The 21,154-nt window shown below is 48.7% G+C and overlaps 1 protein-coding gene across 3 annotated transcripts in view; it reads left to right on the top strand.

The window, feature by feature from the left end:
• The window catches only part of TCF20 (transcription factor 20 (AR1)), a 163,002-nt gene that overhangs the window by 140,415 nt on the left and 1,433 nt on the right, over nucleotides 1-21,154 (top strand). For 2 of the 3 annotated variants that reach the window (XM_005860639.2, XM_005860642.2), the window contains exons 4-6: nucleotides 9,569-9,662; nucleotides 15,562-15,611; nucleotides 16,966-17,091. In XM_005860639.2, the coding sequence (XP_005860701.1) occupies nucleotides 9,569-9,662; nucleotides 15,562-15,611; nucleotides 16,966-17,049 (228 nt within the window). In that variant the 3' untranslated portion in view covers nucleotides 17,050-17,091. The remainder of the gene's footprint in view (nucleotides 1-9,568; nucleotides 9,663-15,561; nucleotides 15,612-16,965; nucleotides 17,092-21,154) is intronic. The other variant, XM_005860641.2, reaches the window with a different exon arrangement.

Below are 21,154 nucleotides of genomic sequence, written 5' to 3'. Positions count from 1 at the left end.
AGTTCTGTAAAGAAGCACCAGCTGGCTTTGTACCTCTGTCACCTTGGTCACCGTCACATCTGCTGGGCGTGTGCCTAATGTGTGAACGTCTGGATTTGTTAAACAGCAACAGCAAAAGAAGGGATATATGTGTTAGAATCTGCTAGAGAAAGACACCCCCATCTGCATCTTAGACCTGAAAATTCTCATTGTTTGTTTTTGAATGGTAAAGTGAACACCTTCATTGTGGAAAGGCATGTCTACTTTGAATATATTCTTCATGTGATCAAGGTTATGGCTAAATTCTGGCTCTTCTGTTAGACGGATGAAGTGCAGAAAGACAAGGAAGGACATTGTTAATGAAGAAAAAAAGGTCTTTAATCCCAAGCCTTCTAGCCTGATTCAGAACATCCTGACTCCACTGTAAACGCACCTGCGAGGACAGCTAGTAGGAAGGGAATTCAGGGAACAGGCTCTCCTCGTGGATCAGAAAAGGCCAGGAATGCAGTGGGAGCCACGCCAGGCTGCCGCACCGAGGTGTTTACCTGGGTCATGCTGTCATGCGCTTTGCTCCTTTGTGGCCAGCCACCCTTCAACCCCCATTCATTTAGCCACAAAGACACTTATCACAGGTTTTATAAGGTGGTTTGAAAAGCTTTCCCAAAGAAGTTCATAGTTGTCAGGGTCAGCAGCAGAGCCACTTTTTGATTGGGAGTTTTCTGGGAGGGTAACAGGGGTCTAAATGGATAATTTTATTCCAGATGATTACATCTGAAAGATGATGATCGGACTGAAGAAAGTTTGTGTATGTATGTCCCTTACCCCTGAGGGCAGAGGAGATGGGCTGTTAGGCCCTAGGTGTGTACTGAGAAGCAGTACCACCTGCTGGGCCTCAGCTCCTTGTGGCAGCAGGTAGAAATTATTCTAGATTATTCTAAGGTGAGTGAATGAGGTTGCATTGCAAGAGCGGGGAGGCTGAGAGAAGAACCGTGGCTAGGAGCACATGGCAGGTGCAGACCAGCCTGCAGGCGCTTTCCTCCTTCGCTTGTGCTCAGTATGCCTTTTGGGGGAGGTTTCCATGCTTTTCATCTCCTGCTAGTGTTTAATTTGCACTTGATGGTGTGTAATTTTTCCCCCTATTTATTTAGCACTAAGTACCAGTGCTTCACAAAACATTCAAAATAATTCCCATTGATCTGTATTGTTTAGGATAGAATTAGGAGGGGAAACAGTGAAAGGCTGAAGAGTAGCTAAGAGATGCAGGTTTCAGGGATTTGGCAAGAGCTTTCCATGCAGCCAGCACCTTCCTAGGTGAAATAATACTGAAACATACACACAGCAACTAACCTATAAAAAGATGGTGCCAGCAGATGTTCAGGCAGTAATCTAAGGGAGAAAATTAGTTCCAAAAAATAATCTTCTAACTTTGTCTTAATTAAATCCTAATAATTATGTAACTCATTCTTGTTTATAAAACACTTTCACAGTTATTTCAGACAACAGCTGTATAAGGAAGGCAGTTGGTAAAAGGGTTATCTCCATTCTACAGAGGATAAATGGATGGGGTGACTTTTTTTGGTTTTCCCACAAGAGCTGACACCCTTGGGTTCTTTTTCCACCAGCCCTTGTGCTGCTTGACATTTGGTCAGCATTCACATTAGACCATCCACGTTTTACTCTAAAAAGCCAGTCAAACCTGGAACTTTTGTCTTAAGGTACACACAATTCTCGCCAGCCAGTGAGTGCTGCTGGCGCTTACACTGGTATCACCATACTTAATATACTGAGGTGTGCATTTAACGGAGTCCGTTTCTGAAATTGGTGCCTTTGCTTAGAACAGCTGCCGGACATAAATGCAGCTTTGACAGCCATGCTCTGTGCCTCATGGCATTGAGTAAACGGGCCTGAGAAGAACTGGGCGACTCTCTGGCCTCCAAGGTTGGCCCTGAAGCCTGGGTGTCGCTCTGGGCTGTGATGAAGGTCCCAGAGGCCAGCACCCACACTTCTCCCGAGTCTGAGCATGGCAGGCAGCAGCAGATGCCCCAGCTGGTCTCATGAGCTTTTGTGAGGGAACATAAGGTTGTCTAGCAACTCCAGCGCTAAGGCAGCAAGGACCCAAAACAGAGGGTTTTGTATGTATTGCTTTAACCAACAGCTTGTAGCGCTCCTGGAGGAAAATTAATAGGTGCAGAGTCGCCTCAAAGAAAGACGTTTTCAGGGCCTCAAAGGGTAGCTGCTTGTATGTAGACCGAGTGGCTGCCTCAGAGCTAACAGTCCAAGGCTCAGCAGCAGCGGCTTCTGCCCTAGATACAGAAGGCTTCATTAAGAGGGGGAGAAAGCTCTTGCTGTTGGCCGAAAATTAACACATACCTTGCTCCACATTCTCCAGGCTCTACCAGCATCAGCTCTTTAACTCACATTGAAGAGCAGCCTCGTTAGTTTTCTCCAAGCTCTCCAATTTGTCAGACCTCGCATTCGTTCCATTAGCCCACATTTACGGTTCCTACAGTGTGCCAGGCCCTGGGGACACAAGAATGAAGCTCACAGTTTAGGAGAGAGAGACAAACATGAATAATACTGTGAGCATGAGCAGAAGTGTGTGCAGTGCTGGATAAAAGCCATCTCATGTGTGATCTTGAAGGCTCGAACAGAACTGATCGTCACTAGCACTAATAATACTATGACCCAAATGCATTGGTGCTCTGAGGCTGCTTGGAGATGCTTATTAAACAGGGCGATTATTCAGGTCGCCGTCACAACTCATAGGAAAGCCTTTCTGTGAATGAAGAGGCACAATTCTCCCGGGGCACTTCTGCTGGGTATGGATTAAATTGCTCTTAGGTGATTCAGCTCCTGCAATCTGCCGCCTCCTGTCAGTGAGCCTGCCTCTGGGACAGTGACAAGGGCTGCTGTAAGGATCAGGGAGGGTGTTTGGCCACTTTCTGTTGTCCAAAAACTAAGCATGCATTTTATCATTTATTTCCCAAGATTATAGTATTAATAAAAGTAGGATTCTTGTCCGAGTTGCTTAAAAATAACCTTTATTCCTTTTGTTAAGTGAAAAATGCACTGTTGAGATTGGGTTGTTGCTTGTTTGAAAAACATACCTTTAGAAACCGTGATTGAAGCCCAGCTGTGTGTCTGATTTGTGTGGGGAGCAGTGTTGTGTGGACTTACCTCTCCTAGGAATGAATAGTTAAACTTGTAGCAACAGTGTAGTCAAAAACAAAGGACATTTAGCTCTGCAGTGACTATTATGTTATTTGCATTATGGGAGAATGATAGTGTAATTAGTTTCTTCAGGTAAAAAGTAAAGAATAAAAATCTAATTAGAAATGGTATTAGCCTGGGTATTGATTTTGTGTATGGAAGGGGAGAATAGAAGCAGGATATTGTAGAGATAATAAGTTTTCCTCTTCTGTCTTTGGCACCTGGCACATGGAATTGCTAGATCATATGGTAGTTCTATTTTTAACTTGGAGGAACCACCATACTGTTTTCTGCAGCAACTGTACCAGTTTTCATTTACAGCAACAGTGCACAGGGGTTCCAACTTCTACCTACCCGTCCTTGCCAATACTTGGTGGTTTGTGTGTTTTTTTCTTGTTTTGTTTTTTGTTTTGACAGTAGTTATTCTGATGGGTGTGAAGTGGTACCTTGTGGTTTTGATTTGCATTTCCCTAATGATCAACGCTGAGCATCTTCTCATATGCTTATCTTCACATTTGTATATCTTCCTAGGAGAAATGCCTATTCAAGTCCTTTGCCCATTTTTAAAATGGGTTATTTTGTTGCTGTTGAGTTTTAGTTCTTTATATATTCTAGATATTAATCCCTTATCCTATATGTGATTTGCTGATATTTTCTCCCATTCTGTGGGTTGCTTTTTTTACTCTCTTAATAATGTCTTTTTTTTTTTTAACCCTCACCCAAGGAGTAAGGATATTTTTTCTATTGATTTTTTTCAAAAATACGTTTTTATTGATTTCAGAGAGAGGAAGGGAGAGGGAGAGAAAGATAGAAACATCAATGATAAGAGAGAATCACCAATCAGTTGCCTCCTGCACGCCCCACACTGGGGATCTAGCCCACAACCCTTGGCATTTGCCCTGACCAGGAGTCGAACTGTGACCTTCTGGTTTATAGGTCGATGCTCAACCACTGAGCCATACCAGCCGGGCTCCAATTACTTTTTAGAGAGAGTAGAAGGGAGAGGGAGTGGAGGGAGAGATAGATAGATAGATAGATAGATGATAGAGGAGAGCAACACATCAGTTGGTAGCCTCCCCCTCACTCCCGGACCTGGGGTGGGAATCAAACCTGCAATCCAGGTATGTGCCCTTGACCCAGAATCAAACATGCGGCCCTCCAGGGTGCACAGGCCAACGCTCTAACCACTGAGCCACTGGCCAGGGCAATACTGGCTTTTGATGCACAAATTTTTTTTTAATTTTCATGAAGTCATATTTGTCTATTCTTTTTCTTTTGCTACATGGGCCTTTGGTGTCATAACCCCCAAAATTTTTGCCAAATCTATTTTCATGAAGCTTTTGTCCTGTTTTCTTCTAAGAGTTTTATTGTTTTGTGTCTTACATATAGGTATTTGATCCATTTTGAGTTAATTTTTGTATGTGGTTTTAGGGAAGGGTCCAACTTCAGTCTTTTGCATGTGGATATCCAGTTTTCCCAGCATCATTTGTTGAAAACACACTGTCCTTTCCCCCATTGAATGATCTTGACACCCTTGTCAGAAATCATTTGACATTGTCTTTGAGGGGTTATTTTTGGACTCTATTCCCTGTCTGCCAGTGCCACACTGTTGATTACTGTAGTTTTATAGAAAGTTTTAAAATGAAGTATGAGTCCTCTTCTTTTGTTCTTTTTCAGTATTATTTTGGCTATTCATGGTGTCTTGAGATTTAGTACAAATTTTAGGATAAAGTTTTCTATTTCTGCACACACAAAAAAAGTCTTTGGGATTTTGATAGGGATGGCAGATCACTTTGGGTAGTTTCATAATATTAAGTCTTCTAATCCATGAACATGGAATGTGTGTTTTTATCATCAAGTGTGTTGGATTTTGTCATCTGCTTTTTCTGCATCGATTGAGCATGATTATGTGGTTACTTTCTTCATACATTGATGTGACTTCAATAACATACAAAACCTCTGCTCCTTTACAGCTCCGATCTCTTTGGTTATTGATGTCACACAATTGCATTTTTATACCTATATGCCCCAAAACATAAACTAATAATTTTAAGTGCATTAACTGTATTAGTCTCTTACATCATGTAGAAAACAAAAAACTAGTTACAGACTACTGTTACAATAATACTTGCTTCTATAATTGCCCATGTATTTGCCTTTGTTAAGATCTTTATTTCTCCATGCAGTGTTGATAGACTTCTAGTGTCCTTTTATTTCACCGGGCAGGATTCCCTTGAGCATTGCTTGCTGGGTAGGTCTAGTGATCACAAACTCACTCAGCTCTTGTTTATTTGGAAATATCTTAATCTCTCCCTCACACTTAAAGGACAGTTTTTGCCAGATAAAGGATTATTGGTTGATTGGGGGGTGGGGGGGGGGATTGCACTTTGAATATATTGATGAACTGTTTGCTGGCCTCCAAAGTTTCTGATGAAAGAGCTGCAGAAAATCTTACCAAGGACCACTTATGACAATTCACTTCTGTCAGGATTCTCTCTTTTTTGGCTTTTTCAAGTTTGGTTATGTGTCTTAGTGTGGATCTTTTTTAATTCATCTTATTTGGAGTCTTTGAGCTTCTTGGATGTTTTTATAGTCATTCATGTAAGGTTTTCTCTTTTATTAATGTACTTAGTTCACACACTGTTTTTGTTTGTTTTTTACTTTCCCCACATCTTTTGTTATTTCTTTGAGCATCTTTAAGACAGTTCTTTTAAAGTCTTTGTCTAGTGTATCTGCCATTAGGTCTTTTTTAGGGACAGTTTCTGTCGATTTATTTTTTTTCTTTGAATAGGCCATAGCCATGCATTCCTGTTTTTTTGAATGCCTGTGAGTGTTTGCTGAGCACTGGACATTTGAATGTCTCTAATAATGTGGTAACTCTGGAAACCAGGGTTTGCTTTTTGTGGTTGTTGTTGTTGCAGGTTGTCTCTGTGCCTAGGATCAGCCTGAGGTGTAAACTTAAGATCTTCTCAGGTCTTTCCTGAGCCCTTCCCTTGGCATGCAGTCACTTTCTAATTTCCTCTGTGTATGTAGTTGTTCTTGAAGGTCATAGTCTTTAATGTCTGGCTCCCAAAAGTGGAGAAAGCAATAAATGAAGGGGGTAGGGAATGGTCACTGTTTTAGATCCCTGGGGAGAGGGAGCAACAACAATAGTGGCCTGCCTCTTTATCTCCACCTCTGTGGTCAGAAGCAGCAGCCAGAGAAGAGAGTCCCCAATATTGAAGGACAGGGTTCTTTTTGCTCACCCGGCTCCCAAGTTGTGTGCAAGCTGCTACTGTGCTAAGAACGGAAATTGACCAAGTCTTCCCCTGGAAGTTGCAACCCCTGAACAGACTAGAGTTTCAAAATAGTTAATCAGTTTCTGCCAGTGCAGTTGGTGTCCAGGTGAGGAGACAGCTACCTACTCTGCCATCTTCCCATAATCCCAAAATTTGTATTTCTAACAAATTCCCAGGTGATGCTGATGCTGCTGGTCCAAGGACCATCCTTTGAGAATGACTGAACTAAACTCTCAGGTTCTATCTTTAGGCTCTGATATACCATGCAGGGTCTTTCTTCTCTGGGTGCAGTGTAGTAAATTAATTATACTTTTTAATTGCAATAAGCAACAAGCTTTTTATTGATGTAAATGAGATTCCTTTCTTTATGAAAAAGATGGGACCTGTGGTCTGTGGGCTATTTCAGGTTAGGGAGCTTTGGACGCCCTGCAGGGGACAGAGGGGCATGTGTGGAGGTGGGAAGGAAATGACATTGTTCAGATATGAGCTCGATCACCTCCCTTTCCTGTCTGTAACCTCAGGTGATGACAAGATCTGCTCTGCAGGCTGCTTTTAGTAGGTGGTCTGTGTGGGAACATCTAGTGTGTGTGTCTGGCACATGGTCATCTTAGGTCACATTTCCTGAGCACTTTGACTGCAAGTTGCAAAATTAAATTAAAAGGTGATTTTTTTAAAATGCCTTTTCCCTAACAAGTCTGGAGATGGGGTGGTCCTGGGGTTGGTTCATTTAGTGCTCAATAGTGTCAAAGAATCCAGGTTCCCTCCGTCTTGTCACTTCTGCCCTCAATGGGTTGAGCTTTGTATTTAAAGCTGTCCCCTCATGACAACACTTCCCAGAAGCTCCTTTCCCTGCAGACTTGCCTACCAGAAATGCTTGCCACACCCATTCCTAAATGGCCACCACTATGGTGAGGGCCTGGAGCACAAGTCCTCTGGGTAGCCGGCTCTTCGGGCTCCGTCGGTCAGAAGGGGTAGGGCAGGACTGGCAGTGGGCAGGCCACCGACAAATCAGCCACACTCCCTCCCCCAGTTGACGGTGGGTCCTTTTGTTCTGAAGGGGCCCCTGGCACCGACAAAAGGAGATGAAGTCTAGGGCTGTCCAAAGTGCTGCCAGCTGTCCTTGGTTTACTCCAGGCCAAGTCATCTTTTATTTCTTAGCAAGGGCGGGAGGCCATGTGCACCCAGAAGGGTGTTTGCTTCCGAGAGGAAGTGAGGCTCTGGAAGGACTTGTCTTATAGCTTTATTCCTGCCCCTTTGTCTCTGGAGGAGTCCAGGGGTCAGCCCAGACCAGCTGTGACGTGGAGCAGGTTACTTCCCCTTCTGGTGCTTCAAGCACCTCATCTGTAGCATGAGGGTGTTCCAGGGTAGTTATGAAAACTGGATGAGTTGGTCCACATCAGTCGTGTATAGCGCCTGGTGTACTGTGAACACTCGGCTGCGTTAGTGTGATTTTACCTTCAGCGTCAGCATTGGGGGAGCTTTCTCCAGCTCCCTGTTGACCTTATTGCTGCAGGCTGCGAGCCACACCGCCCCCTGGAGGCTGCCTTCCAGGCCTGCCTTTGCCTGGAAAGAAGCTGGGCTGCCCTTTAGTCATTTTGCCTGGGGAGGGTATGGGTGTGTGGGGAGCCTTTCTTTTCTGCAAGTGTAACTGCTTAGGGCAGCGGTTCTCAACCTGTGGGTCGAGACCCCTTTGGGGGTCGAATGATGCCTAAGACCATCGGAAAACACATATAATTACATATTGTTTTTGTGATTAATCACTATGCTTTAATTATGTTCAATTTACAATGAAATAATTGGGGGTCACCACAACATGAGGAACTGTATTAAAGGGCCGCGGCATTAGGAAGGTTGAGAACCACTGGCTTAGGGTCACTTTTATTCTATTTTTCCTAGAATCAGGAACAAGTGCCGTATCTTCCAGGTAGCCTTACCTGGGTGTGCCATGGCCACCAGAAGCCTGCGTCCTTCCTCAGGGGGCTGATGTGGTTGACTTTTATAGCTATGATTATTGATGATGGGACACATTCCTTGTGCCGACAGGAGTGAGAGCTCACTGTAGCCACTTCAGAGGGATGATGGAGAAGTGCCCCACTTTAAGAAGACCTGACCATATAAGGAGGAGATCTCAATTACAGAATCATGTCTCACTCGGCCAGAAATTCATGGCCGGTTTCATTTCTCTCTCCTCCCTTCCTCTCTGAAATCAATAAAGAAATTAAAAAAAAAAAAAGAGAGAACCCCTGGCTTAGGGTCACTTTTATTCTATTTTTCCTAGAATCAGGAACAAGTGCCGTATCTTCCAGGTAGCCTTACCTGGGTGTGCCATGGCCACCAGAAGCCTGCGTCCTTCCTCAGGGGGCTGATGTGGTTGACTTTTATAGCTATGATTATTGATGATGGGACACATTCCTTGTGCCGACAGGAGTGAGAGCTCACTGTAGCCACTTCAGAGGGATGATGGAGAAGTGCCCCACTTTAAGAAGACCTGACCATATAAGGAGGAGATCTCAATTACAGAATCATGTCTCACTCGGCCAGAAATTCATGGCCGGTTTCCTAGTGCTTTTAAAATAGGATTTGTGTGTAAAAATACCATTTGCTCACAGGAGCCCATATTTTCTGAAAAGGGAAATATACTTGTATTGGGCATTTGGGATAAGTAGAATAAAAATAAAATCTTAAAATATAAGAATTGGAAACCAAATTCCACTTTTAATTCTAAAAGGTTTATATATAACTCTACTATCTTACCCTCTCCATCTACCCGAGACGTTCACAGCAGAAATAACACACAAGAGCTGCACACAGTTCAGGAGAGCATGTGGCTGGGTGGACTGCGGGGTCACAGAGGCCGGCCCCATGCCCACCCTCGCCACTCTGTGGTTCTGTTTATTTGTGAGGCCCGCCCTAGGTCCTTACTGCTGGATCTCCTCCAGGTGTGGGCAGTGAGTGGCAGTTAGAAACTGGCCTGCTCATCCTGCCACCACAGACTCCTGTCACCTCAGGGACATGTGCTGATGTCTGGCCTGTGGGGTCTGGGGGAGCCTGGGGAAGAGGGGAGTCTGCGGTGCTGACATGTCTGACTCCTTCCCTTTCAGAAATGTTCCCACTGCCAGGAGGCAGGCGCCACCTTGGGCTGCTACAACAAAGGCTGCTCCTTCCGCTACCATTACCCGTGTGCCATTGACGCAGGTAAGAGGGGGCATCCAGAGCGCCCGAAGGTGGGACATACACTTTCTCTGCCTTCTTTCCCTTTGTTGTAGTTCTTTGTCTCTTTTGACCCTGTTCTGTTAGTAAATTCTAAAGGAAATGCAGTGAGGAGAATAAAAAGGAGTGAAATGGGATAATTTTTTTAAAAAGCAGTTTTATTCGTATAATTCACACATAATTCACCTAAGTGTGCAATTCAGTGGTTTTTAGTATATTCACAGATATGCAACCATCACCACAGTCGATTTTAGTACATTCGTCACCTCAAAAAGCAGCCCTGCATCCTTTAGCCAGCAACTCCCGCCCTGAGCAACGACTGATCTGCTTTCTGTCTCCATGGACGCACCTGTTCTGGACATTTCATATCAGTGGGATCAGACAGATATGTGGTCTTTGTGTCTGGCTTCTTTTATTTAGTATAATGTTTTTCAGGTTCACCCATGTTGTAGCATGTATCAGTACTTCATTTTTATTGCCAAATAATATTTTATTATAAGAAGATACCTTTTTATTTACTTACCATTCATCATTTGATGCACATTTAGGTTGTTTCCACCGTTTTATTATTACAGATAATGCTGCTGTGAACATTCACATACAGGTCTCCGTGCAGACTTAATGTTTTGTTCTCTGGGGCGTAAACCTAGGAGTGGAATTACTGGATAAATAGTAACTCTGTGTTTAACCTTTTGAGGACCTGCCAGACTGTTTTTCAAAATGGCTGCACCATTTTACATCCCCTCCAGCAGTATGTGAGGGTTCTAGTTTCTCCATGTCCTCATCAACACCTGTTACATTTTTTTTTAAGAATAGTTTATTGATTTTGAGAGAGAGAGAGAAACATCAATGAGAGAGAAACATCAATCTGCTGCCTCCTGCATGCCCCCTACTGAGGATCAAGCCCAAAACTCAGGCATGTGCTCTGATCAGGAATTGAACTGATGACCTCCTAGTGTACGGGACAATGCCCAACTGAGCCACACCGACCAGGGCTTGTTTGTCTTTTTATTATGGCCATCCCAGTGAATTTGAAGCGGTAGCTCATTGTGATTTTGATTTGCATTTCCCCGGTGACTAATGATGTTAAGCGTCTTTGGTGAAGTCCAATTTATCTATTTTTTCTTTTGTTACTTGTTGCTTTTTCTTATATCTAAGAAACCATTGCATAATCCAGAATCACAAAGATGTATGCCTATGTCTTGTCCTGCAAGTTTTATAAGTTTAGCCCTTACACGGGTCCTTGATCCAGCTTGAGTTAATTTGTATACATGGTATGAAGCAAGAGTCCAGTTCAGCTTTTTGCACATGGATTCCAGTTACCCCAGCATCATTTGTAGAAGAGACTAATCTTTCCTCATTCAGTGATCTTGGCACCTTGGTTGCAAACCAATTGACCAGCCCGGCTGGCATGGCTCAGTTGTTGAGTGTCAGCCTGTCAACCAGGAAGTCACAGTTCCATTCCCGGTCGGGGCACATGCCTGGGTTGTGGGCTTGATTTCCCCAGTGTGGGGCATGCAGGAGGAAGCCGATCAATGATTCTCTCTCATCATTGATATTTCTTTCTCTCTCTCCCTCTCCCATTGCCTCTGAAATCAATACAAATATATTTAAAAAGAAACAAAGAAAGCCAGTTGATCATACAAATATGTGCTTATTTCTGGACTCCTCCAGTACACCCTGTCTTGATTACTGTAGCTTCGTAATACATTTTGAAAATGGGAAGTGTGACCCCTCTGATTTTGTTCCTTTTATTTAAGATTGTTTTGGCTATTCTGGGTCCTTTGCTGTTCCATATGAATTTTAAGATCAACTTGTAGATTCTGTAAAAAATAGCCATTGAAACTTTTATAGGACTTGCATTAATCTGCAGATCAATAAGGGAGTATTTCCATCTTAACAATAGTCTGTCTTCCAACCCATCATCATGGATGTCTTTCCATTTATTTCAGTTTTTAATTTCTTCTAACGATGTGTTGTAGTTTTCAGAGTATGTTTTTCATTCTTAGGTTAAATTTATTCTTAAGTATTTTTTAAATTTTTGGTGGTATTGTAATTGGACTTTTAAATTTCAGATTTTTCATTGTGAGTATATAGAAATACAACTGATTTTGTTATATTGATCTTATATCCTGCATCTTTGCTCAGCTCATTGATTTAGTTAAAGTTTTTAGTTACATATTATCTGCAACAAGTTTTACTTCTTCCTTTCTAATCAGATGCCTTCCTTTTCTTGCCTGATTGCCCTTCCTAGCACTTCTAGTGTAATGTTGGATACAAGTGGCAAAGCTGACGTCCTTGTGTTGTCTCTGACCCACTAAATAGTGTGGTAGCTGGGGGCTTTTATAAATGTTCTTGGGCAGCTAAGGAAGCTCCCTGTGTTCCTAGTTGTGGAGTGTTTACCATGAAAGGGTTCCAGGTCCACTGAAATGAGAGCAGTGTTGGCCGTGTGATGACTGAAGGAAGAAAAACCTTTTGTCCAAGAAGTGCCGTCCAGTGATCAATGCAGAAGGCTTGAGTTCTGGTCAGCGTCAGCAGTCTGGGGGAGTCCTTTCTCCTCTAAACCCGTGTCTCCTCAGTGGGTATTTTCACCAGTTACTTTGTGAGCATGAGACGTGTCTAGGACCTTCACCTTCACCCAGCTGACCCTCATCCAGTGCTTGCAGGTCAGGGAGGGAGAGAAAATGGAGAGACGAGCAGTGCAGCAAGCGGCGTGGCGCCTGTTACCTCTCGAGTCTTCCTGGGTTCTGAGGGGAACGTGGCTTCCATGGGAGCAGCTATGTCTCAGAGGCGGGTCTGGTGTGGATTTGGCAGGAGAGGGTGGAGGCGTGGCTGACTGGGTGACGGAGGCTGCGGCAGCTGCCAAGGTCACTGTGTCTTGGGCATTTCTGGGTCTTTTGATAACTCGAGTCACAGTGACCCAGAGGCCTGTGCTGCCCTGGGAGGCAGGTACTTGTGTTTGTCCCTCCGGGTCTGCAGGAATTCTCTTCTGTGTCTGAAGGACCTTTGCATCCCAGAAAGGCAGTCACCAATTGACCTTCTTGCCAATTATAATGAAAGTAAGTCCCATGTCTCATGGAGTGAGGAAACGTTGGCCATTTTCGCCTCTGCCTTGCTGCCCACCTCCCAGCCCTTTCAGAGCTGCTGGTGTCTCGGGGAAACTTTGATTACTGGGGACATCTCCATAGAAACAGTTCTGTGGCTCCTGCAGCTCCCACGCGCATGCACATTTGTGACATCATGGTTAGCTGTTTGGTGTGGTTTGTTATGTCACAGGCACCAGATTTGGCTCCAGGTGGGAAATACAGTAATGAGAACATGAGTGCTGGTAATGCAGTGAGCCACAACAATTAAGACCAAAGGAAAAGCGCTGTGCTGGCTCAGGAGTAATTCTGCTGTACACAAAGAATCTTGCCTGGAGGGACTCCTCTCACCCTCCAACCCTCACAGAAGTTCACTCTGCAGCCGCCTGTCACTGCTCTCTGTTGCAGACTCGGATCTTGCAGGCAGGGGTTCAGCCCTGGGTGGGTCATTAGAATGACTAGTGTCTGGCCCCTCCCTTGCTCCTGCCTGTTATTCCCCTCACTGAGGCAGTGTAGGCTGGCGGTCCCAGCCTGGATTCTGCCAAGATAAAGTGCTAACTGTGCCTCTGAGGTCAGTTGTAGATGAGCTGGAGACAGGGTGGGGCCTGGCAGATCAGAGCGTATTCGTTAGACCTCGCTCCTTGAGCCCCCCATCCTCAGCCTGGGTTCTGTCCAGGTGCGTGTGGGTATCCACATAGCTTGTAGGAGGAGCCACACAGTCCGCTCTGCATTTAAGCTCAAAGAGAGAAGTGAGCTCACCCTTCTGGGCTGTTGAGATTTGCGTGTCTGGAAGCCAACTGGTTGACCAGACAACCTTGTGAGTCTTTTCCAGCTTGATGATGATCAGCAAGCCACTTACTTTGCTTCCCTGGAAGTGCTGACGAGGCCCTCCGCCCAGTCAGGGTAGGACTTTGCCAGGGGCTTCAAAGAAACAAATTGGGAAACCGGCTGGCCAGCCACAGGGCCAGGCGCCTGTTCAGAGACCTTGGAAGAACTTTACTGCCCTTCCTACTGCCCTTGGCTCTTCCTTGAGCAAAGACAGGTCCCCGTGCCCTTCCGGGTGTCAGCTCTCCAGCAGGATCTTGCACTTCCTGGTGGCCGGCGGGTATGAGAACAGACAGAGCGTCTGTCCATTGGCTTCCTGCTTGGAAGGCCTTGCCAGAGGCGGACACTGTCTGACAGATGTGTTTAGGAGACTTCTGTTTCCACAGATCCCTGGTGTTGGTTCCGGGCTGCTTAGTGTGTACTTCTATTGTTTTATTTCTTTTCTACTTTTTAACTTAAAGGGAACATGTTTCCTAACTGTAGCCATATTTTACTAATGGTCCGTGCCAGCTGTTCACGGCTGCAAGGGGAACTGAGGCACCTCATCCTTTCTGAAAGCCGCTGTGGCCTAAGGTGGCTGCCCCACGTGGGGCTATTTCTCCTTGGCCAGCGCCCAGGTAAGGAGAGAGCCTCTGAGTGCCAGTCTACCCCTTGCTGCTCGGAAGCGCTCTCTCTGGCAGGTTGCGCAGCGGGAGCCTGGTCACGCCATGTACTTGTGGGTTCTGAATGAACGCACTTCATTTACTGCCTTGCTCCGTGCTTGCGGGGGAGGGGCGCGGACTTACTGAGTTCTGGCCCCGGGGTTTGCCTCATAGATACCCCAGGACTCAGAGGGCAGTAGGGATGGTGCAGGCCTAAGCCAAATTATGAAAGGGCCTTTTTTATTTGTGTAGAATAAGAGGACCTCAAATTTTTTCATTTATATGTTTCCTTGCTTTTTTACCTTTTACTTGCAATCTGTGGGTACTCAGGCTGCTAATCTGGACCTCCGTTTAAGCCTGAGTTAAATTGTAAATTTAACAAGGCTAAGTACCGTGGCTGCCTCCCGCCACAGTGCCTGGGAGCAATCTGAGACTGTGCGATCAATATTTATTAGCATTCTGCCACCACATCTTGCACCAGTGACCTGGCTGTCGGTCTCTGGGAGCTGGGTGTGCAGCGTGGACTCATTAATGAGATTTCCTCGCCCACGCCTCGCACTGCCCTGGCGCGGAGAGCTCTACTCACCTGCAGGCTGTCATCGAGGATGCTGTCACCGTGTTAGAAGTTGGAATGAATCATTTTCCTCTGAGGATTAATAGCCCTCACGGGGTTTCTCGCCTCTGAAGCGTTTAGCGTGGATTAGGCAGCTCGTGTGGGGGCTTCTCCCTGTCTCCGTGGGCTGTGGGTGGAGGGGGCAGCGGCCCTCAGGCCTGGCCTCCTTCCTGTCTCTGACGTGAGGCTCGGCAGGGGAAACGGGGCTGTAGACGCAGCGTTTCCTCCCGGAGCCTTGGCTGGGGCCTCCGGGTGGGCTTCGCCTAGAATCAAGAGGGTTAAAAACAACATTTATTAGAGATTGTTTCTGATTATTAAAACAATACGACATGATGGAAATACAGAAAAAAATTAAATCGCTTATAATTTTACTAACCAAAGCAGTACCACTGTTATAATTCGGTAGATTTCCTTTGTCCTTTCGTAATGTATATAAATATTTTGATAAAATTAGGATTGTACTCACACATTTATATATCCTGGTTTTTCAGGCGATTTTACACCATGAGTATTTCTCATATACCGTTAACTATTTTGACATGTTAATTTTTAAGCGATACTTCATGTTGAGGTACCATATTTACTTGGGGTGTCTCTAATGTTTTCCTATTGGAAATCATAGCGTGGGGACCTCTTATCACCACGTCCCACCCTGTCAGTCCGGCCTGTCAGTCACCTGTGCCACTCGCCAGCCCCAGTTGACTGTCCCCTCTGTCTTGCAGATTGTTTGCTACATGAGGAGAACTTCTCGGTGAGGTGCCCCAAGCACAAGGTGAGTCCCAGCCCCCAGTGCCCGCTCCTGGCAGGGTGGTGGGGGCTCCTCCTGAAATGCCTGCAGACGTGGCAGGACGCAGCCTGCCTGCGCCTGGCCCTGGCGGACCTGCGGTGTGGGGTCGGCGCCGTGTGGAGAAGTGTGTTGGAGAGAATCTTGTTTGTTACGAGAAATTAGAAAATCAAACTCAATGAAACTACTGATTCCCACGTTGGTTTAATGGAGCCCAGCTCACAGGTCGCGTGAGGTGAGGTGGTTGTAGGCCTTGACACATAAGCAAAGGCGTTTTCCCAGCCAGGGAAACAGCTGACTCCGGGATTGGGGGACACTCAGCGTCTCCCAGCTTTTACTTCAGCAGAAGCAACCGGGGGCTGCAGTTGGCAGTTGCTGCTGCTCCCTGTTTCCCGCTTCTCTTTTGAATTATTTCCAGAGATGGACCGTAGGATCTACAGTAGTCTAGTTTTACTTAATCTACATGTTTTTGGCTCAAGAGGTGTCTCTGGGCCCTGGCTGGTGTGGCTCACTGGACAGAGCGTCGACCTGCAGACTGAAGGGTCCCGGGTTCGATTCCAGTCAAGGGCACATACCTCGGTTGCAGGCTCCTGGCCCTGGTGGGGCATGCGGGAGGCAACCAGTCGATGTGTCTCTCTCACATTGGTGTTTCTCTCTCTCTCCCTCTCCCTTCCACTGTCTAAAATTCAATGGAAAAAGTATCCTCGGTGGGGTTTAAAAATAATAATAATAAAGTTTTGGTTTTTTTTAAAAAAGAGGTATCTCCGGGTCCCCTCTTCTAGGACAGGATGGAAGACAGGATGCTGGTCTGTGTCTGAGAGGACGCGCACACGTGTGTGTGTGTGTGTGTGTGTGTGTGTAGAGGAGGCGAGGACAGGAGGAGCCAGGGCAGCTTGAAGGGGGAGACACCACCTGGCAGCTTCTGCAGCGCCTGCCGCTCTCCTCTGGCCGAGCTCACACTGACCCCTGGTGGTCACCGGCCTTCAGTGTCCAAAGAGGGCCAGAAAGTACTAGAAAGAGGTTACCCTTGACAGGTCCGCCCTCAGAACACTCCTGAAGGTGCCCACTGAGGCTTCTCTTTTGAATTATTTCCAGAGATGGACCGTAGGATCTACAGTGGTCTAGTTTTACTTAATCTACATGTTTTTGTTTTTTAAACTTCCTTTTTTTAATGGGCACGCTTTGCCTCAGAACACCCTGTCTGAGTGCTCCTGTTCGTCACTCAATACTGACTCTGCTTTTTCTTTCCTTTCCATGTGCTGTTCCTTTCCTCCCTCTGCCACCCTGACCCCACGCTCCTCCCTGTCCCTCCTGCCTGTGTCCTCGGCTTGGCCCGCGCCAGCCTCCCCTCCCATGCCCTCTCCCCGCCTTGCAGAACAAGACAGCGAAAGGCAGCCTCAGCACAGAGCAGTCGGAGCGGGGGTGAGGGGGGCATGTGTCGTGGGAATGGAAAGTACAGCAAGCACAGGTGAGTCGGGCGCCGCCCCTGCCACTCCCGGTGGGTGGCGGCCTCTGCCCTGCTCCTCGGCCAGGCTGCAGCACAGTGATCGGTGATCGGAACTGCCAGCACCAGGTGGAGAAAGGGTTTGCCGTGTGCTGCTGAGGCGTTGGAGTGACTGTTCTGAAATCAGGCCTGGCGTGTGCTCCCGGGGGCAGAGGCAGCAGCCTCGCAGGACAGCCTCGGGTGGGGCAGGTCAGCCTCGGGTGGGGCAGGTCAGCCTCGGGTGGGGCGAGGCCCTCGCTCCTGGCTCAGCAAGGCTTCTAGCCAGACATCATTATCTGTGAAGCTTACGGTGGGTTTTCCTTTGGAAAACAAAAAATTCCCCAAGTTTTGTTATTTGAAGTCTTTTTCCTGGTACTATGAAGGATTGATTTTTACAAAGGGAAGGAAAGTCCCCTCAAAGATTTAATTGACTTCAGCATTGATGTAGTTTTACCCTGGAAATCTCAGGAGGTTGGGTTGTGCTCTGTGAGCGTGTCTGCGGGCTGTGGTCAGGGCTGGCGGCCGAGTCTGCGAGCGGATCACCGGGCTCGCGGCCCTGGAAGCAGCAGGTCCCCGGGGCAGGAGGAACAGACTGGAAAGAGAAGAAAGGAAACCAGAACATAACTGGGGCACTTGCCAGGCAGGATGGGGGTGAGGCCCGTTGTCAGAGACGTTCCTAGCGGGACTCCTCTCCCAATAGGGGGGGCCCTGTCTTTACTCCGGGGTCTGAGACCCGAGCAGGGGTGCTGGGCTGGCCTCTTGGGGTGGTCCCTTCGCTGCTTACAGCGGCTCTGCCTTTGTCTGGACCACCTAACAGTGACCTGGGGAAGTGGACTTCACTGCGGAATGTGGCGGACTCATGCCCCGGGGGGTGGGGGAGTGGACAGGACAGGAAGCTGTCGAGCGAGTGGACCCGTGGTCGTCATCAGTAGCGGCCACTGGCCGCCATCCTTTCCCGCTGGGCAGCCCTCGGCTCTTCCAGGAGTTTCTGTCGGCCCTTCGTGTCCCTGCGCTTGATGGGGTCACTGTGCCTGGGCGGCTCTGCCACCATCCCGTGCTCTCCTCCAGCCAGGCAGGCAGCGCTGCCTTCGCTCGGGACCACGGTGGCCATTCCTGGGGGTGCCCTGGGAGACCGGCTGCATTTGCCGTTTGGGCCGATTGTCTTAGCCGTGGGATCCCACTTTGTGTGTAAGAAAAAGGGGAAGTCGGGGTGCTGGCCTCTTCTTGGGAGTTGTTTTGTTCACCGTGTCTTTCCACTCCATCTACTCCTGGCCCTGCCAGCTGACAGCCCGCCCCACCGGAGTCGGGGGGTGGTCAGGGCAGGAGCCTGGTTCATCCCTGAGGTTGGCGCCACTGTGCCTGTCTGCACAAAAGAAACCAGCGGCCCCTCAGCGCAGCCCTTTCCAGTCTGTGGAGGTTAAATGGCCTCTCGGAGGGAAAGGATGGACATACTGCGTCCTGTCCTGTCCACCTAAGATGTTTATCTTCATCTACTGTCCCCACGAGGCAGGACCCTGTCCTGGTGTCCGAGTTCAGCAGTCACCCTCCTTCAGGCCCGGGGTGCCCGCTGTCACCCTGTGCGGATTGTGCAGGAGCCCCAGTGAGCGGGGCAGAGGCTCAGCCCCCACCCTGAGGCGCATTCATCTGGGGTCCGCGCTGGCGTATCCAGCCCAGCAGAGGGTCAGTGGGTGTGCGTGTGGGTCCGCTGCCTGCTGCTTCAGTTTCTTCCATAAAGAGAACCACCTTTGGAGGATTCCGTTAAGAAATAAAACGTGCCCAGCACAGCCTGCGTGGGGCGAGGCCTCGGCATGGGTGGGGCCAAGGCTGCAGTTGGGGCTCTGCCTGCACTACCCCGTCCATCAAAATCCCGGGTCTGGGGGTGCAAGTCCTAGTCCCCCACCACTCCCCACAGCATGTGTGTGACCTGCCACTTGTCCCTTGCCAGGCCAGCAATGCCAGAGAGGAAGCATCCTTGGGCAGCCGTCCAGTGGGCCACCTCCTGCCCATTTCTTAATGTGTGGTGCACTCCAGGCGGCCGGTGGGCAGGACTCGGGCAGCAAGGCCCCTGTCCCTATCTTCCATCTTGTCAGGTGGTAAACAAGGAGGCCCCCCTCCGCCCCCCAGCCAGGCCCCATCCGGTGGTTGGGAAGCAGGAACTCCATCGCCACTGCTTTGTCCTGGGTGCGAGGGGGTGCCCCCTGCACACGCAGCCTCTGTGGTTGGCATGTCACACACAGCCCGTGTGTGAGCGAGGATCCCGACCTAGAGTCCGCTTGCCTGGGCTGGCCCAGCGAGTCCTGGGATTACATTTCCAGAGGAGAGCCTGACTGTCCATCCCCACCCCACACCGTGCTTCCCGCACAGACCCCGCCCGCAGGAGCCACTTGTCCTTTAGCCAAAGCTCTCCCGTTCTGCCCTTCTCACTGCAGAGGCTTCGTCACACTTAGAATCCCACCCCCCCTCCACCAGCTCCTCCGAGGCTGCGCTTCCTGTTAGTTCCTGGACCAGGAGGGCTCTGCCTCCGACCTCATTGACCGGCTCCCACTGGGCCTCCCTTCTCTGTCTCCACCTCCTCCCTCTCTGCAGCCATCAGCATCACTCATCTCCACTAGTCCTGGCCGTGAGGAGGGGACCGGTCTGTGTTTGCCTGGAGCGGGCATGTGAGGGAGTCGTGGTTAAAGGAGGCGTGCCCCCCAGAGAAGGTGTTCACTCATCTGACTGTACCCCCTGTTGGTACAGATTCAGAATGAGATCCCCTCCCCAGCACGGCTGGGCCTGCAGGTCTGTTTGAGAGGAGAGTGCCCGGCCAGGCTGGGTGCAGGGTACAGGACAGCCTTGGCCCTGGGTCCCTTGCAGGCCACAGAGCTGAGGCTGAGGGCGGGGCCGAGGGGTGGGCGAAGGTTTGGCCCAAGGAGAAGTCTTTGCCAGACATCGAGGTGCCTTTTTTGTTGTTGTTGTCTTTATTGTTTTTTCCCCCAAGATGCCTTTTTAGAGAGAACATGGCAGACCCTCCGTGCGGGCTGCAGCTGCCGGGCGTCTGCTCCCGGCTCTGTAGGTCCGTGCAGTTAGGCAGCACCGTTCTCACAGCAATTACACCCGCAGCCCCTGTGTGGCTTTGGCCACGTGTGTGACCTCTCAGCCTCACCAAGTTGCAGGGTCAGGCCTCTGTGTTTCCTTGAAATAGCATCTGTAAAGCCACTGGCAGATAGTAGGTGCCTGGCACATAGTAGGTGCTTCAAGAATTTTCTTCCTGTGCTCCCTATCCGATTAGTGTTTTAGAAGTGAGAAGTTAGGGTCCCGTTCTATTCGGGGTACCATGTACTTGGTCCAGTCTCACCTTGAAGCCTGGGGAACAGCCCTGTTGGGAGGCTGGAGTGAGGGCAAGATTGGGTGGAAGCACAGCCTGCCCGCCGAGCGCTGGGGGGCAGACCCTGCCCCGTGCCCCGCTGCGAGCAGAGCATCGCAGGGTGTGCATGGCATCTGTTCTCTTCACACCCCCGATCCTGCATCCCCTGCAAGACTTGCCCCTCTGGTCATTGTTGGAGGTCCCCAGTAGCACCCTTGTCATCGCATTTATGAAGGACCTTTGGTTCCTCTCCCCTCGGCGGCAGCCCCAGCCTCCGGAAAGCCCGAGTGTGGCCGGAGGAGTCTTTCTGGCTGGCGCGACCTCTGGGGAAGTCACACGGTCACCACAGACACCCTGAGAGCGGCCGGTGGCTCCACCACTGCCTGTGTCCTCAGGGCTGGAGTCCAGGGTTTACATGGGGACAGTGTCCTGCTTTCGGCAGTGCCTTCCTGTTACCTGTGCTCTGCTGAGAATCTCTCTGGCAAGAGCAGGGATGTGTGTGCTTTAAATAGAACATCTTAGCTGGTGCACACAGCCAGCTGTACGTTTGGCATATTAGTAAGTTTTGTGGAAACGAAGGGCTGTGACGCCTGGGTTTTGCTTGTGGGAGGCGGAGAGATGAGCCTGCTCCCCTAGAGTGCTGTGCTGCGAGGCTGTGCCACGCTGGCTTCTGGGCCAGTCTCTCTGGACTGTGTCTCTAGG

Source organism: Myotis brandtii, unplaced genomic scaffold (assembly GCF_000412655.1).
Source record: "Myotis brandtii unplaced genomic scaffold, ASM41265v1 scaffold138, whole genome shotgun sequence".
NCBI classification, from domain to species: Eukaryota; Metazoa; Chordata; class Mammalia; order Chiroptera; family Vespertilionidae; genus Myotis; species Myotis brandtii.
This window is presented reverse-complemented; position numbering and strand designations above follow the sequence as displayed.